General features: G+C 42.4%; 1 protein-coding gene across 1 annotated transcript in view; it reads right to left on the bottom strand.

Annotated features, from left to right (window-relative positions):
- KCNK18 (potassium two pore domain channel subfamily K member 18) overlaps positions 1-13619 on the bottom strand; it is a 118436-nt gene that overhangs the window by 93168 nt on the left and 11649 nt on the right. Inside the window, exon 2 of the mRNA XM_086922917.1 lies at positions 1091-1240. Within this exon, the coding sequence (XP_086779043.1) occupies positions 1091-1240 (150 nt within the window). The remainder of the gene's footprint in view (positions 1-1090; positions 1241-13619) is intronic.

Here is a 13619-nt window from a genome sequence, read left to right as displayed (position 1 = left end):
CCTGATTTGTTATTAGGCTTGTTAGTCCCTCCTTCGTACTGCCTTGTCTTCATTTGTAACCTCCCATGAGGGCTGGCCCTTTTACTTCGGTTGTTACACCATTGAAGTGAGAGCGCGGCATGGGGCACTTTTAAAAACAAGCATTGGCAGTGCAATAGGTCTTGCATTTGCGAGAGTTTAAGCTATTAGCATTGTAAATTACAGTGTCTTCTTTTTATGTTCTAAAAACCAAAACTTAAATTAAGGGCATTGTCCTTTACAATGCCCATAGCTCAAACTCACGTAAATGGGAGACCTATTGCATTGCAAATGCTTATTTAAAGGAGCTGTCTTTATTAAAAGCGGTGCTGTTTGTATTTGAAGCCTCTCTGTAGTATACAGCAGTGACATCTGTATTAGATGGGCCAATGCAATAGTAAATACTATTTCCAGCACTTATCAATGACAAAACTGCAGTATAAGTGCTATACAAAAATACAAGTTATTACGGTTTGCACGTTTCATAATTTTGCAGCCTCCAAAAATCACCAATTTTAAGATAGAACAGTTTTCTTTTGGCCACTAAACCTAAAACACATTAAAATGTAACTTCAATATTGGCGCTCTTTTAGTGTTTGGGGAAGCTCTTAAGGATACTGATGTCAAGGTGAGACATGCACAATTCGGATTTATATTTAGGCCACTCATTCTGTGAGAACTTTTTTCCATTCACATGAGCAATGAGGACGCAGCAATAGATTATGTCTAATTTAATTAGGCACATTTCCAGCTACAGTTTAGTGCAAATGTATTTCCCATTTCTAGCCGCATTGTGAGATCAATGATTTTTTATCCCAGAGGATCAATTTTCGCATAATGCTGAAGCTCATTTAATGCACCACCCGATTTGTGGTCGTCATTTTCATTGACAGTCACCGCTCTGATTGAGGTAACCTGCATGCAACTTAAGCTTGAGCATGCTTCTGGGTGACTTATGTTTCAGTCTCTTGATTAAATGCCAAGCCTTTGAGTTGTGTGGGGGTGTCTGTAGGGTATAATGGAGATTGGCTGCAAACATTTGTCCCAGGGGGTGGCAACCATAATCACTTACCCACGGTTGTGAAGACCGTACAGCAGAAGAAAAGAGACCCCAGGAAGCTCCACTGAATTTGCGGGGTTTTGTTCCATTCCATCTTAAAGTGCTTCATCAGGTTCACGGCCTGCACTGTAAAGTTCTGCTTTGGACTCAAGGATGAGTTTCCTGCCACAATAAAAGACCAGAATGTTGGGTGATTGTAAGTGACCTTTTGTAACAGTGTTCTATCAAGTTTTAATATTGTTCTGACAAACTATAGTAACAAAAAGATTGAATATCACAATACTGTGAAGGTAAATATAGTTTTACTATTCTTAACTCCACATCTACATACCTTGAAGATATATTTCTTCAATGTAAGTTGATGTGGAGCTAAGAAGAGTAAATCTACTCTTACTTACATTATTATATAGCAGTTTCTGTAAATTCTTCACATACGACTATGGTGTCATTTAAACTGAGGTGGAGTACTCTTCCCATCAAAGTGACGGTCTGCCCACTCTTTTTAAAGTTGAATAAACCATCGTGTTTCTGCCGACGATCCCCACGCTGAGTCTGCCAGCAGAATCTTTACATTGACGGCCCTACGCACGTGGTACTGTTGGAATAAATGCATGAAAAACATCTATGTATTTGGAGCGAACAGTCTGGTGCCCTTTTTTCCACAGCCGGATTGGGAACAGAAACCAGCCCTGGCACATCCTCTCGACCGGTCCCCAGAAACAAAACCAGCCCACATGGGTCAAAAATCAGCCCCCACCCTTCTGGCACACTGGGAAAATGCCTGGTGCCTACTACAGCCAGTCCGGCCCTGCTTTTTTCTGTTCAGGACAAACCAGAAAAGTGTGGCAGTCCCGAACAGAAAAAAAGAAAAATGAACACCACATCATTGAAGAAAAGTCTAATGGTGTTAGGGTTATTTTTTAATTGTCCCACTTTGGAAGTTTTGTTGTTAATAACAGAGAAGTTTGCTGAGCGACTGCTTGAAGTATGGCGGCCACTCAATAAACTGGCAATGCCTATAAAGGACCTGCAGAGAAATCTCCGCCAGGCAGAAATGTCTAAAAGTGGTGGGTGGTAATCCACTCTGGTTGGCAGAGACTATAACCCCGCCCCCTGTCAGGGAGCAGGCCAAATGCCACATCTCTAATTAATGTTTTTTTATAAACAAGGGAACCCCACAAAGTAGAACCTGGGGTAGAGCGATACTTTTTAAGGAACAATGGTTCAAGTTAGGCCTAATTAGGTCCTGGGAAAAAGGTAAAAGTAGCGAGTATTTAATAAACGCTGGGGAGCAAGAACTGTAGGTACAAGTAGGAACTTTTATTTTACTCTTTCTTTTTTATAGATATACATAAATATTTATACTGTATTTCAGGTGCTCAGGTGAATAGTACGGTGCAGGACGTGACATAAGTGATCAAAGTGAACGGACTGTCACACAACAACAACAAGGTTAAAAACACAACAATTATATACAATAGAATGAGTGGAAATCCTTGGGTAGGTCGACGGCGTTTCGATCTATATAGCTTTAGATCATCATCAGGACTGATGAGCTTCCTGAAACTGTAAGATTAGGGATTTTAGTTACACGTTGTTTTCCTACATGTATACTTGAACTTGCATTGGTTGTGTGCTCCCCGGGATTGGTGAATTATCATGCACATGTTTGTGTATTTTCACATGCGCATTTAATCGAATTTTAGAGATGTAAAGGAGGCGCATAATTTCTTCACCTTGGTGTGCAGCGTATATTTAGCCAAAAAGGGGTTAGGCCATACATAAAAACATGCACTTATTTAAAGCAGTTAAATGGCTGAATTTTTCACTTTACCTTGCCAATGCATTATCAGGCAAGGATGGTTTTTGACACTGCAACTGAATTGGAGGTCGCTTTCTGGAGAAAATCTGGTGGTAATATGAAATATTTTAAACACCACAGAAATTATGACTATACTCATTTGTTAAAAAATTATAGTTTAGGAAATTATTAAATTTAGACTCTAGCAACATCTAGGCAAATCTAGTGGCCTAAACTATAATTTTTTAACAAATGAGTATAGTCATAATTTCTGTGGTGTTTAAAATATTTCATATTACCACCAGATTTTCTCCAGAAAGCGACCTCCAATTCAGTTGCAGTGTCAAAAACCATCCTTGCCTGATAATGCATTGGCAAGGTAAAGTGAAAAATTCAGCCATTTAACTGCTTTAAATAAGTGCATGTTTTTATGTATGGCCTAACCCCTTTTTGGCTAAATATACGCTGCACACCAAGGTGAAGAAATTATGCGCCTCCTTTACATCTCTAAAATTCGATTAAATGCGCATGTGAAAATACACAAACATGTGCATGATAATTCACCAATCCCGGGGAGCACACAACCAATGCAAGTTCAAGTATACATGTAGGAAAACAACGTGTAACTAAAATCCCTAATCTTACAGTTTCAGGAGGCTCATCAGTCCTGATGATGATCTAAAGCTATATAGATCGAAACGCCGTCGACCTACCCAAGGATTTCCACTCATTCTATTGTATATAATTGTTGTGTTTTTAACCTTGTTGTTGTTGTGTGACAGTCCGTTCACTTTGATCACTTATGTCACGTCCTGCACCGTACTATTCACCTGAGCACCTGAAATACAGTATAAATATTTATGTATATCTATAAAAAAGAAAGAGTAAAATAAAAGTTCCTACTTGTACCTACAGTTCTTGCTCCCCAGCGTTTATTAAATACTCGCTACTTTGACCTTTTTCCCAGGACCTAATTAGGCCTAACTTGAACCATTGTTCCTTAAAAAGTGCATCTCTAATTAAGCCCCCATGTCTTTTGACTATCCAAAATTAAACAGAAGCACAATCCTGTCACTTTTTTTAATATCTTTTATTTTGCATTTAAAAAACAGAAAGGGCAGTGTTAAAAAAACACCTCATCAACAGCAGACAAAAGGTGCAATGCTAAGTTCGTGTATATAGCATAAAGTGCAAACGAGCCAAAAGCTGACATATTATGCAGCTGACCTTTCATAAAGCATATGGCATACAATACTCAGATGATGCAAATAGCAAAAAAGTGCGCGTGCTTAACCGATCCATAATGTATCAAGGTAGTGTATTAAAACAGACCAGGAGCAGAGATATTCCTCGACAAAAAGTTCACGGGACATATAGATTGCAGGTGCATGAGAAAAGTGTCAGTGAGTTACACGGCTTAGTAAACATAACATGCATATTCTGCAAAGAAAAAAAGACATGGTACATTCTTTTGCCATGTTGATATTATGTAAGAACAACCAAGTTCGATCTATAATACCCATCATCAAATACATGGGCTTCCAGATTCAGGAACAAAAACTGAAATGTAGTTAGAAGGAGTATATGCAGTTAGTAGCAGACGCAGAACATGTATCGGTCAGAGTGACCTGGTGCTTCCCTGGTTAAAGTGAAATCGAGTCTGCCCAGGACAGACCCCAGCTAACCGAGCCCATTGCCTGCGCAGATCTAGATCACTCCCTGCATCCACTTAGTAATGGTCAACCAGATCTCTCACCCCATCTCTGTGCCTTCTGCCCTTTGCACTCATGCAGATTAAATTCCATGTTATATGTTGCCAAAACCTGGACCTCCAGTCTGTAAATGTTGGGGTCTCTGAGTTAAGCCAGCCAGATGATACACATCCGAGCAACTGGCATAGTGATGAATACCATATGCAACGCTTTCTTTAAAGACCCAGTGCCAGCAGTGCCAAAGACAACCCCTGATCACATCATCAAAGGAGTAATTTGAATCTGTTCCCCGATGATCATCCTGATGAAGGTACCAACATCCCATAGAAAGGGCCTAGTACAGGACATGAAAAGAACATGTGCACAATTTCTGCCTGAACTGCCCCACACCGATGGCAACTACCATTGGATCTCCTATCCCTTCTATGTAACGTAGCCGGGGTACAGTAAAGATCAAATATGGTCTAAAATGTTGACTTTTCAACCCCGCTGTCAATAATACTCTGCTACCAGTATCCAGTGATTCCTGAAGTCGTAGTCCTTCTGCCCTGAGTCTGATTTCCCACTTCATGTTTTGGGTCTCCAAATCATCAGACAGCTCTTGTAATTATGTACTATAGATAGCACCAATCCTGCCTCCCTTATCAATGGTTTCTACTAGGGGGACAGGGCGGACCAAGAATTGGTTCTTGTTCAACTTACTTACCAGAATTTGAAGATATTTTTTTTAAATGGTCGTCCTTAACCCATACATTTCTTGAAGCTCACAAAAAGAGTACAGCTGCCCCGCCTCATAAAGATTCCCCAAAGCAGTAATACCATTCAGTACCCACATTTAGCCAACTATGTCATGAAATACAGAGGGTGTATAGCTTTTAAATCTGGTGATACCATCTCTCTTCTTGATTTGTCGCCATAGCCTATAGGCCCTTTGTAGAATCTTAAACTTAGTCTTTTTGTAATAGCTGGATTCTATGTTTTTCAAAATCACCCTTTGGCCTCAGTCCCCAGTATTATCTCATAAATTGATAGAGCTTCTGCTAATTTTAAACCATGATTCCTACCCATAATCAGAATGCCGACATGTTGTAGCATGCAGGACCAATAATAAAATGTATGGTGGGGAATGGCCATACCCCACAAACTTTGGGGAGTACCATATATTTAGAGGCCCATCTCACTCTGCTTTTATGGGGCAATATGGTGGTCGTGTGAGGATGGTCGAGTCAGCCCTTCTCCCATTCTGGCTCAATGCGGACTCTAGCCTACGTACCGCTTCTCCTCTTGGTGGGTGGTGCATGCTGGGTTTGCACATTCAACTTCTGACAGTTTTCTGTTCCCAGTGTGTTCTCCAATGCCTGGATCATAGCTGGTCTTTGCCAGATTGCAAGAATGTTGACTTGGTGGGTTCTATGCAGTAGGACCAGACAGAGGCGGCGCAGGCCCACAGGAGGGCTGCTGATCTGGGTGGCTCCAAAAACAACCTGATCCTCAAGGCACCACGCTACTGGTATTGCAGCAGGTGGCGTTAGAGAGGGCGAAGCTTGGTTTGCAATATGGTAATGCTACTTCCACCATGCACCCCGCTAGAAAAGATAGCCTGGCAGGTACAAGGCCCAGAGGTTCTAAAGGGTCAACAGCTTTTTTTAAGAATCCTGCTCAGGTTCGGGGGGCTGACAGAGCTGCAAAAGATGGAAGCTCGACCCTGATAAACCAGCCTGAGCCCCCTTCTGTAGCTACAATATAGACCCATGTATCTTAAGACGGTCGTACATTGGACAGGGTGGAGGCCACAACAACAGTGAGTACTTCGGGTATTGTGCAGCCAGGTCTGTTGTATATTAGAGAGAATCGGGATGTGGGACAACCGTCTGAACCAGTAGAAATCGAGGACACTGGCTACCTGAGGAAGCAGGAGTGGAGCAGTAAGGTTACATCAGCGCATAGTGGCGGAGGTGCACACAATTCAGGGGCACTTTTGACATCACTGGAAAGGTGGCAGAGCAGGTAGAAGCTGAACAGTTCTGTGAGGTGCCATCGGTGGAGGCTTTGATGATCTTGTGTTGAGCTTGATGGGTAAACCCGACAAGGGTATACTAAGTAGAATCATTGAACAACACAGAAAACTGTCAGGCCAACCCACTGATAGACTTCGATACAGTAAAGCACTTTTTTCTACTTTTTTGATCAATCCGACTGATCAGATGAGGATGTAGAATCCCAGGGAGATTGCCATAGAAAAAGGTCACAGGGCAGTGCATCAAGCGATATGGGCAGTCTTAATGGATCTGGTGAGAAGCCAGTATCTGAAATAGCTGGGAATGAGGCCTCCCTGATTGTCAAGAAAAGGAAACCTCAGCATGAGGCTAATAGTACAGCTAGCACAGGGGATGGATTAAAATGGGACTATTCAGCTATGCTCTGCCTTGAAGATAATATGGTGGGTGATAAGGGCCTGGTGGGTCAAATCACCCGGATGTGTCCATATCGGAAGTGATTTATCAAGGCATTATGGTTCATTGAGAGGAAACCTTGACAGACAGATGCAGGGCCAAAACTGCCAATAGGAAGTTACAGGGGGCAATTCGTAGAGTTGTCAAAACATGTGATTTCTCTCAAAGAATGGTAGAGGTGGAGAATAGAGTGTTCACCCTGGAGACCGAGGTGGCAATTCATAAGTAAAAGGCAGAGGTATTTGAATCACAAATGACTGCCACCAACTGGAACCTAGAAGAATTTGAGAAGAGGCTTAGGCGCAATAGCCTCAGGGTGCTGAGTGTCGCAGAAGGAGCTGAGAGACCTGACTCAGGAAAATATATAGTAGAGCTGTTTAATGGCGCCTTTGCAGAACTGTACAATTGGAACTGGGATTTGCAGATCCAAAGAGCCCATAGGTTTCTGTTTAAACAAGAGCCTCTGCATCTGCTGGATCGTGGCAAGCCTATGGCAAGTCTGGGGTTCTTTGGGAACTTTTTATTTAGGCAATCATTTTTAAACTTGCCCACCAAGACCAGAAACGCACTTATGATGGATGCTCATTTTTTCTCAGGGCTGACTTTTTCCATTCCACAGTGGAGAGGCAGTGGCGTTTACGGTAAATAATATAGCCCTTTCAGAATAAGGGGGCTCAAGTGATTCTGATGAATCCTGCCAATCTGAAGGTCAATAATCAGGACAGGGCTCACTTTGTCACTTCGGAAATTAACGCAAAAGAGTTCCTTGAAATTTATAAATCGGGATAACTGGTTTGAGAAGTTACAATTTACGATTTCTTTGATGATGGCTGATATCAGAGTATTGCTCATAAGTCTTGATAATTTTTAAGTGCTGAAAAAATAGTGCTGATTGATGTTTCCTCTTGGCTATGAATTTGTGAAATAAACAATATGAAGGGATAGGGCAAAAACAGCCTTTATGCGGGTGGCTTTTGTTTGGAAATCGTATAAGGAGTCAGACATAGGAAGGAGGGCACCCCACCATCTCCAGACCTGGATTGTCCACTTGCCCCTGTTGGTTGGTTGGGGGCTAAGGAGGGGGACAAGGAGCTGCGGTAGAGGGTTTGAAAGGGGGGTCAGGAAATGGGGAGGGGGCTGTGAGGTTTGGTGGAGGGACAGGGCAAGGGATTTTTATACAGCAGACAAAGGCAGTGTGTTAGACTCACAGTAAAAGGGTATTGAGGTTGATTCCTTTGCATATCTTATTTTTGGAACAGAGCAGTCTGGTCACTTTGGTGGCATGCTAACAGATAGATGCCTCACTATGTTTAGCTCAAAGGTTTTGCTCAAAGAAGGTTGGATTGGGTAATAGTAAATTACGCATTTGTACGATCAATGTGTGTGGCCTGAATGATAGGGCCAAGAGGTGTAGGGTTGCACTCAGCTTGAGTTTGATGAAGCCAGATATAGTATGTTCTCAGGAGACGCACATTCCTTGGGTTAAGAGAGGGCTCATGTCTGACCTCAGGTTCTCACTTCCGGGTTGTATACAACAGAGTTTAACATCTAGGAGGTAGCCATTCTTGCTAATAAGTCTAGTTGCTCGGTAGTTCCGAGCTCTACCGATAAGCTGGGTCTGTTTGGCATTCTATACGGGAGGAGGGTGGTTTATGTTATGTTCAGTTTACAGGTCAAATTTAGATGAAGATGATATTATTAACTATTTAAATATTGAACTGTCAACTGGGCCAGCCCCTCTTATTAATTGTGGGGAGTTTAACACAGCAAACACAAGGAGATGATAGACAGAGCGCTGAAACCTTTCAGACACTCAGCCCCAGTGACTATTAGATCTGGGTTGAATCTATCATCATTCTTTAGATCACTTCACCACCTCAGTTCAGGCCCAGCCATATGCAAAGAGTTTAACATGCACATGGAAGTTAAGAAGAATTAATCTGGCCCAAATTACATTCCAGTAGGAAACCGTCGGCATTGAGGGCAGTTAATAAGTGGTCAAAGATCATGGGCTTGTAAATGATGGGACAAACGAAAAGCTCCAGACCCCGGGAACACTTTTTTTTCCTATTGCACAATAAATTAGTGCACTTTGACTACTTTTTTGTTTCCACTGTACTCAGTGGATAGTTTGCAATTCAGAGACACCCCAGGGCCCTATTGGAACATAACCCACAGGTATTGGAAGTTCCGATTACTGGTTTCGTTAAGTCTCGCGCTACTTGGACCTTTGATTAAAAGCTTCTGTCTAATACATGCATCTAGATTATATTTGTAAATGGGTAACTGAATTTTTAGCGATCAATAGGGGTACTGCCACAGATACCATGGAGTGGGAAACTTTAAAGGCCAGATGCAGGGGGAAAACCTTAAGTTATGTCTTATATCAGCAAAAATACAGATGCATTGAGATTCAGGGTTTCTATTGAGAACCTTCCCTATTAGAGGGGCACTAGACTAAATTAGTGATAGCACTGAGGTTCAAAAAAAGATTGCAGTGCTAAAGGCTAGAATCACACAATATTTTAGCAGCTAGATCACTGCTTAATTTCACAATCACAAGTTGGAATTCTATGAATATGAGGAAAATGCTGGACCCTTACTCGCATTACATATTAGACAAAGGGATGTCGAAAGAGACATAGAAGCCATACAGGACACCCAAGGGTGTAACTTTAACTCCCCAGCAGATATAATTGGGGTTTTTAAATAATTTTACGCGAATTTGTAGACAGAAGATACAGCTCCTCCCCAAGGATGTTAAGTGTAATAGAGCTCTGCATAAGCCAGAAGATCAGGCCACTCTGGATTTACCAATATTTTCTGAGGAAGTAGTGGAAGCAATTAATGCACTAGTTTCCAGGAAAGCCACAGGGCCAGATAATCTATCTATTGAGCTTTATAAGTCCTTATATATTGAACTTCAGCAAGATATGCTTTCAGTTTTTCTGAAAGCTTAGGTTGGGAGATCTCCTCTTGTGGCAATCAACCAATATTAGCGTATTTAGAAATAAAGGCAAATCCCCTTTAAATCTAGGGTAATATAGACCAATCTTCTTGATATTGCTAAAGTAAGTAAGCCATAAATGAGTGTGGTAATATTAGAAGCCGATAAGGCATTTGAGCAGGAGGGGTACGGCCCCCGATTTATTAAGGCTTTAAAGGACTCTATGAAGCCCCCAATGCAAAATTACAAAGAATGGGGATGAAATCGGAAAGAATATTGATTACCAGAGGGACAAGAAAAGGGTGTCCGTGTCCACCATTATTAGTTCTCCTATATATTGACCCCTTTATTACACTTTTAGAGAAGAACCCACAATTCTGCTCTCTGGTGGCTAAACGGGTAGAATATAAGGTGATGGCTTCAGTGGACGACATAGTGGTGGTTACAATTCTACCAAAGTTGCTATATTTGTTTAGAGCCATCCCGTTGGAAATCAGCAACTTTTGGCTAACTAAATTTGAAAGTCTGTGTTTTAGTTTACTTTGAGAATCCTGTCACTATTGTCAGTATTTAGTTTGATTCCAAAGTCCTAATCACAGACAACAGGACAAGCTGAATAATTATTTAACATCAGCCTACACGTGTTTCAGGGAGAATGTTTCGTCAATGCTTAATACTCTTTCTTTTAGTACAAAACTTCATATCCCTAATGGTGTACCGATTATCACCATATGTCATCATAGATCCCTTTTCCATCGTCCTAATAATAGAAAGCATAGACTCGTTGAGATTTCTTTAAACTGTCATCTCAATATCTATATATTTTTGTGGTTGAATATACAGAGATCTGACCATGATCTGTGCTCCGTGAATTGAAAACAACTGTCAGCCTATAATCCAAGCCTCAGCTCCTACCTCACGCCCACATTCTCCTGTGTTTAGCTTTCATTACAGTTAATATCTAGTTCTGTTGTGCTTAGTCAGGTTTTATGTGAAAATGATAATGATCTGCCACCCCCACCAAACCTTTTCCTTACTGGAGTACACCCCTTTGGAATGTCTTCCTCCCTGGCAGGAGAGGTTTTGTATTTGTTTACCTTCTGTGTACAATTCATTTATTTTGTAATGTAAGTCCTTGAAGTAAAAATATAACACACCAAAAGAGCAGTTTTGTAAATTTCCTGGAAACTGCTAAGTAAACCACTTTCTTGATCTTTGAGCTTTGAGGACTGTGTTTCCCGCTTTCGAACACGTTCCCAAAGCAAACATTTAATGGCTGAGTGCATAAAAGCATTAGCTGATCATTGAATGTTGCAATACAGTGCACTGTTGCTATACTGCAGAGGTCTTTAACCCCTGGTGTTCCGTGGCTGCATTCTCAGGGAGCACAAACACCTCTTTCTAAGTACTTGTAAATGAAGATGGCCTGGGAGCCAACTTTGTCTCTTTGGTGCGTTTCCAAACAGCCTTCCTTTCCATGCAGGTTTGAAGTGCTTAAAAAAACAGAAGTGGGATCTGCAATCCCTTCGACTGTGATTGGGGTCAAAGACTTAACTAACAAGCATTGGCATAGCTAATGGGTCTCGCCTTTGGGACCATATAAGGGGTTAGCAATGCAGCACAGAAGCTGCGTGTTTACCAACATTAGAAAGAAGACAGAGCAACCAGTCACATTTCGTTTAATAGTGCTTGTTGCTCTGGATACATTTTTTAATATATGTGCTTGAGTTTTTGCGCTTATAAATTGATTTAAATTGTAATTATAACATATTCAGCTTTTTTTAAGGCAATTTATTTCCATGAGTACGTGGTAAATCTGGCTCCAAATTTGCAAACCAGGATGTGCAATTTGCACACCAATTAGTTCTGAATGGGTACGAAATTTGTGATGCCAACTATGTACTATAGATCACATCATAAATTGTCCATTCACAGGGAGTCACAAAACAACCTGCTTGATATTATGTATGTAGGTTGCATGGTGTGACCACCTGCAAATGGCTGCAAATGCTTGTTTCACTTTGGGATTATATCGGTGCAGCATGCAGTGGTCTTCTGAGGCTGTCCAACATGACTACCAAAGAGGACGCTTTCCCTACAGGAACCATCGATCAGTATCTGATCAATGGTTTGCAAGCGCAACAGTGGTTGCAATACATTCCATTGCAGCTCTCAAATGGGAGGGGGCACCCCTTACAAGTCCCTTACTGTGTTCAGCAGCACAATCTTTGTGCAGTAACTGGAAATCTCAGCAGAAATATGACTGCACATGCATTCCTGATGTCAAAATAGGGAACCCCACACTGCATGCTTAATGGCAGAGCAGAACTTAAGAACTTTGACTATACTAACATTAAAGATGAAAACGTGCAGCAATGCTATCCCTGCACAACGGGATAACGGGACTGCAGAGCTGGCCACAGTAAATGGCAGACCCAATGAACATGACTTAGCCTTATAATGCTCAATAAAACGGCTTAAAATCAGGAACTTGCAGTTAAACACAGATGTCAACCGCATGTGCTCAACCCACTGGGCTGCCGCCTCCCTCTTTGTGGAACTAAGGCTCAACAAGTACTCAAAACAACATAGCATATGCTGGTGAATTTATACATCCACCCACAGTGTAGCAAAGTTGTACCTGTGCCATTCTTTGGCAGAGCACACAGGGTAGTTTTCATTGTGCAATATAAGGCCTCCGCATCCCACCACATGGGATTAGATGTACAGTGTGTGCATGGGACACTGATAAAGCTGCTTCACATATAACTATACTCTGCATAACTATTACTGAATGCTGTTGTGTCTTGGGGGAGGGGGGAGACGAACGGGGGTACACGTGTGCTTTAAAGTTGCCTAGGTGCCTTTTCTGTATTGGGGGTCTGCGTGAAAGTTCCATCGTAGGGGAGTCTTTGGCCCCCATTAGGATGGCGGGCCGACTTTGCCCGCCCGCAATCCTCACGGTATAAGGGCAGGGGTCCCGTGCCTGAAATTAGGATGCACCCACCTCAGTGGCGGGTGCACCCAGCATTCCTGACATTGTGGCGGGCGGTTCACTAAGCAGGAAGGCATGCTGTGCACTTCCATGCACAACATGACAGGCACCGCGCGGTGTCTGCCATGTTGTACATGGAACTGCAAGCGAGTACCATAGGTACCCCCATGTGCACCCCCTTACCCCGCCAGAGTCCCAGGGGGCCCGCAACGGGCCCCCAAAGCAGACTCCGCATGCCTTTCCGTGGCGGCAATGCCGCCACGGAAAGGCATTGGTAAATGCCCATTCTAATATGGCTGGCGGTGTCTGATAGACACCGCCACCATATAGAACCCATTTCCGCCCGGTCGCCTTGCAGACGGTCTTTCCGTCTGCAGCGGATCACCCCAGCCATGATAATATGGCGGGGGGTCATTCCGGCACGGATGGCGGGCGGATCGCCCATACATAAACAATGATCCCCTACACGCAGACACCATAGCACTAAGGTTCAAGGGTTTCTGCGTTGGTGCTAAGCTGCTTAACTCAGTGCCAGTACTGAGGAAAGGGGTCCCAGCAATAACGTAGAAAAATTTTAAACAGTTAGATAATAATAAACAAAAAACTTAATGAGCCTGCATTGTTATTTATTCA

This window comes from Lissotriton vulgaris, chromosome 5, assembly GCF_964263255.1.
Source record: "Lissotriton vulgaris chromosome 5, aLisVul1.2, whole genome shotgun sequence".
NCBI lineage: Eukaryota > Metazoa > Chordata > Amphibia > Caudata > Salamandridae > Lissotriton > Lissotriton vulgaris.
This window is presented reverse-complemented; position numbering and strand designations above follow the sequence as displayed.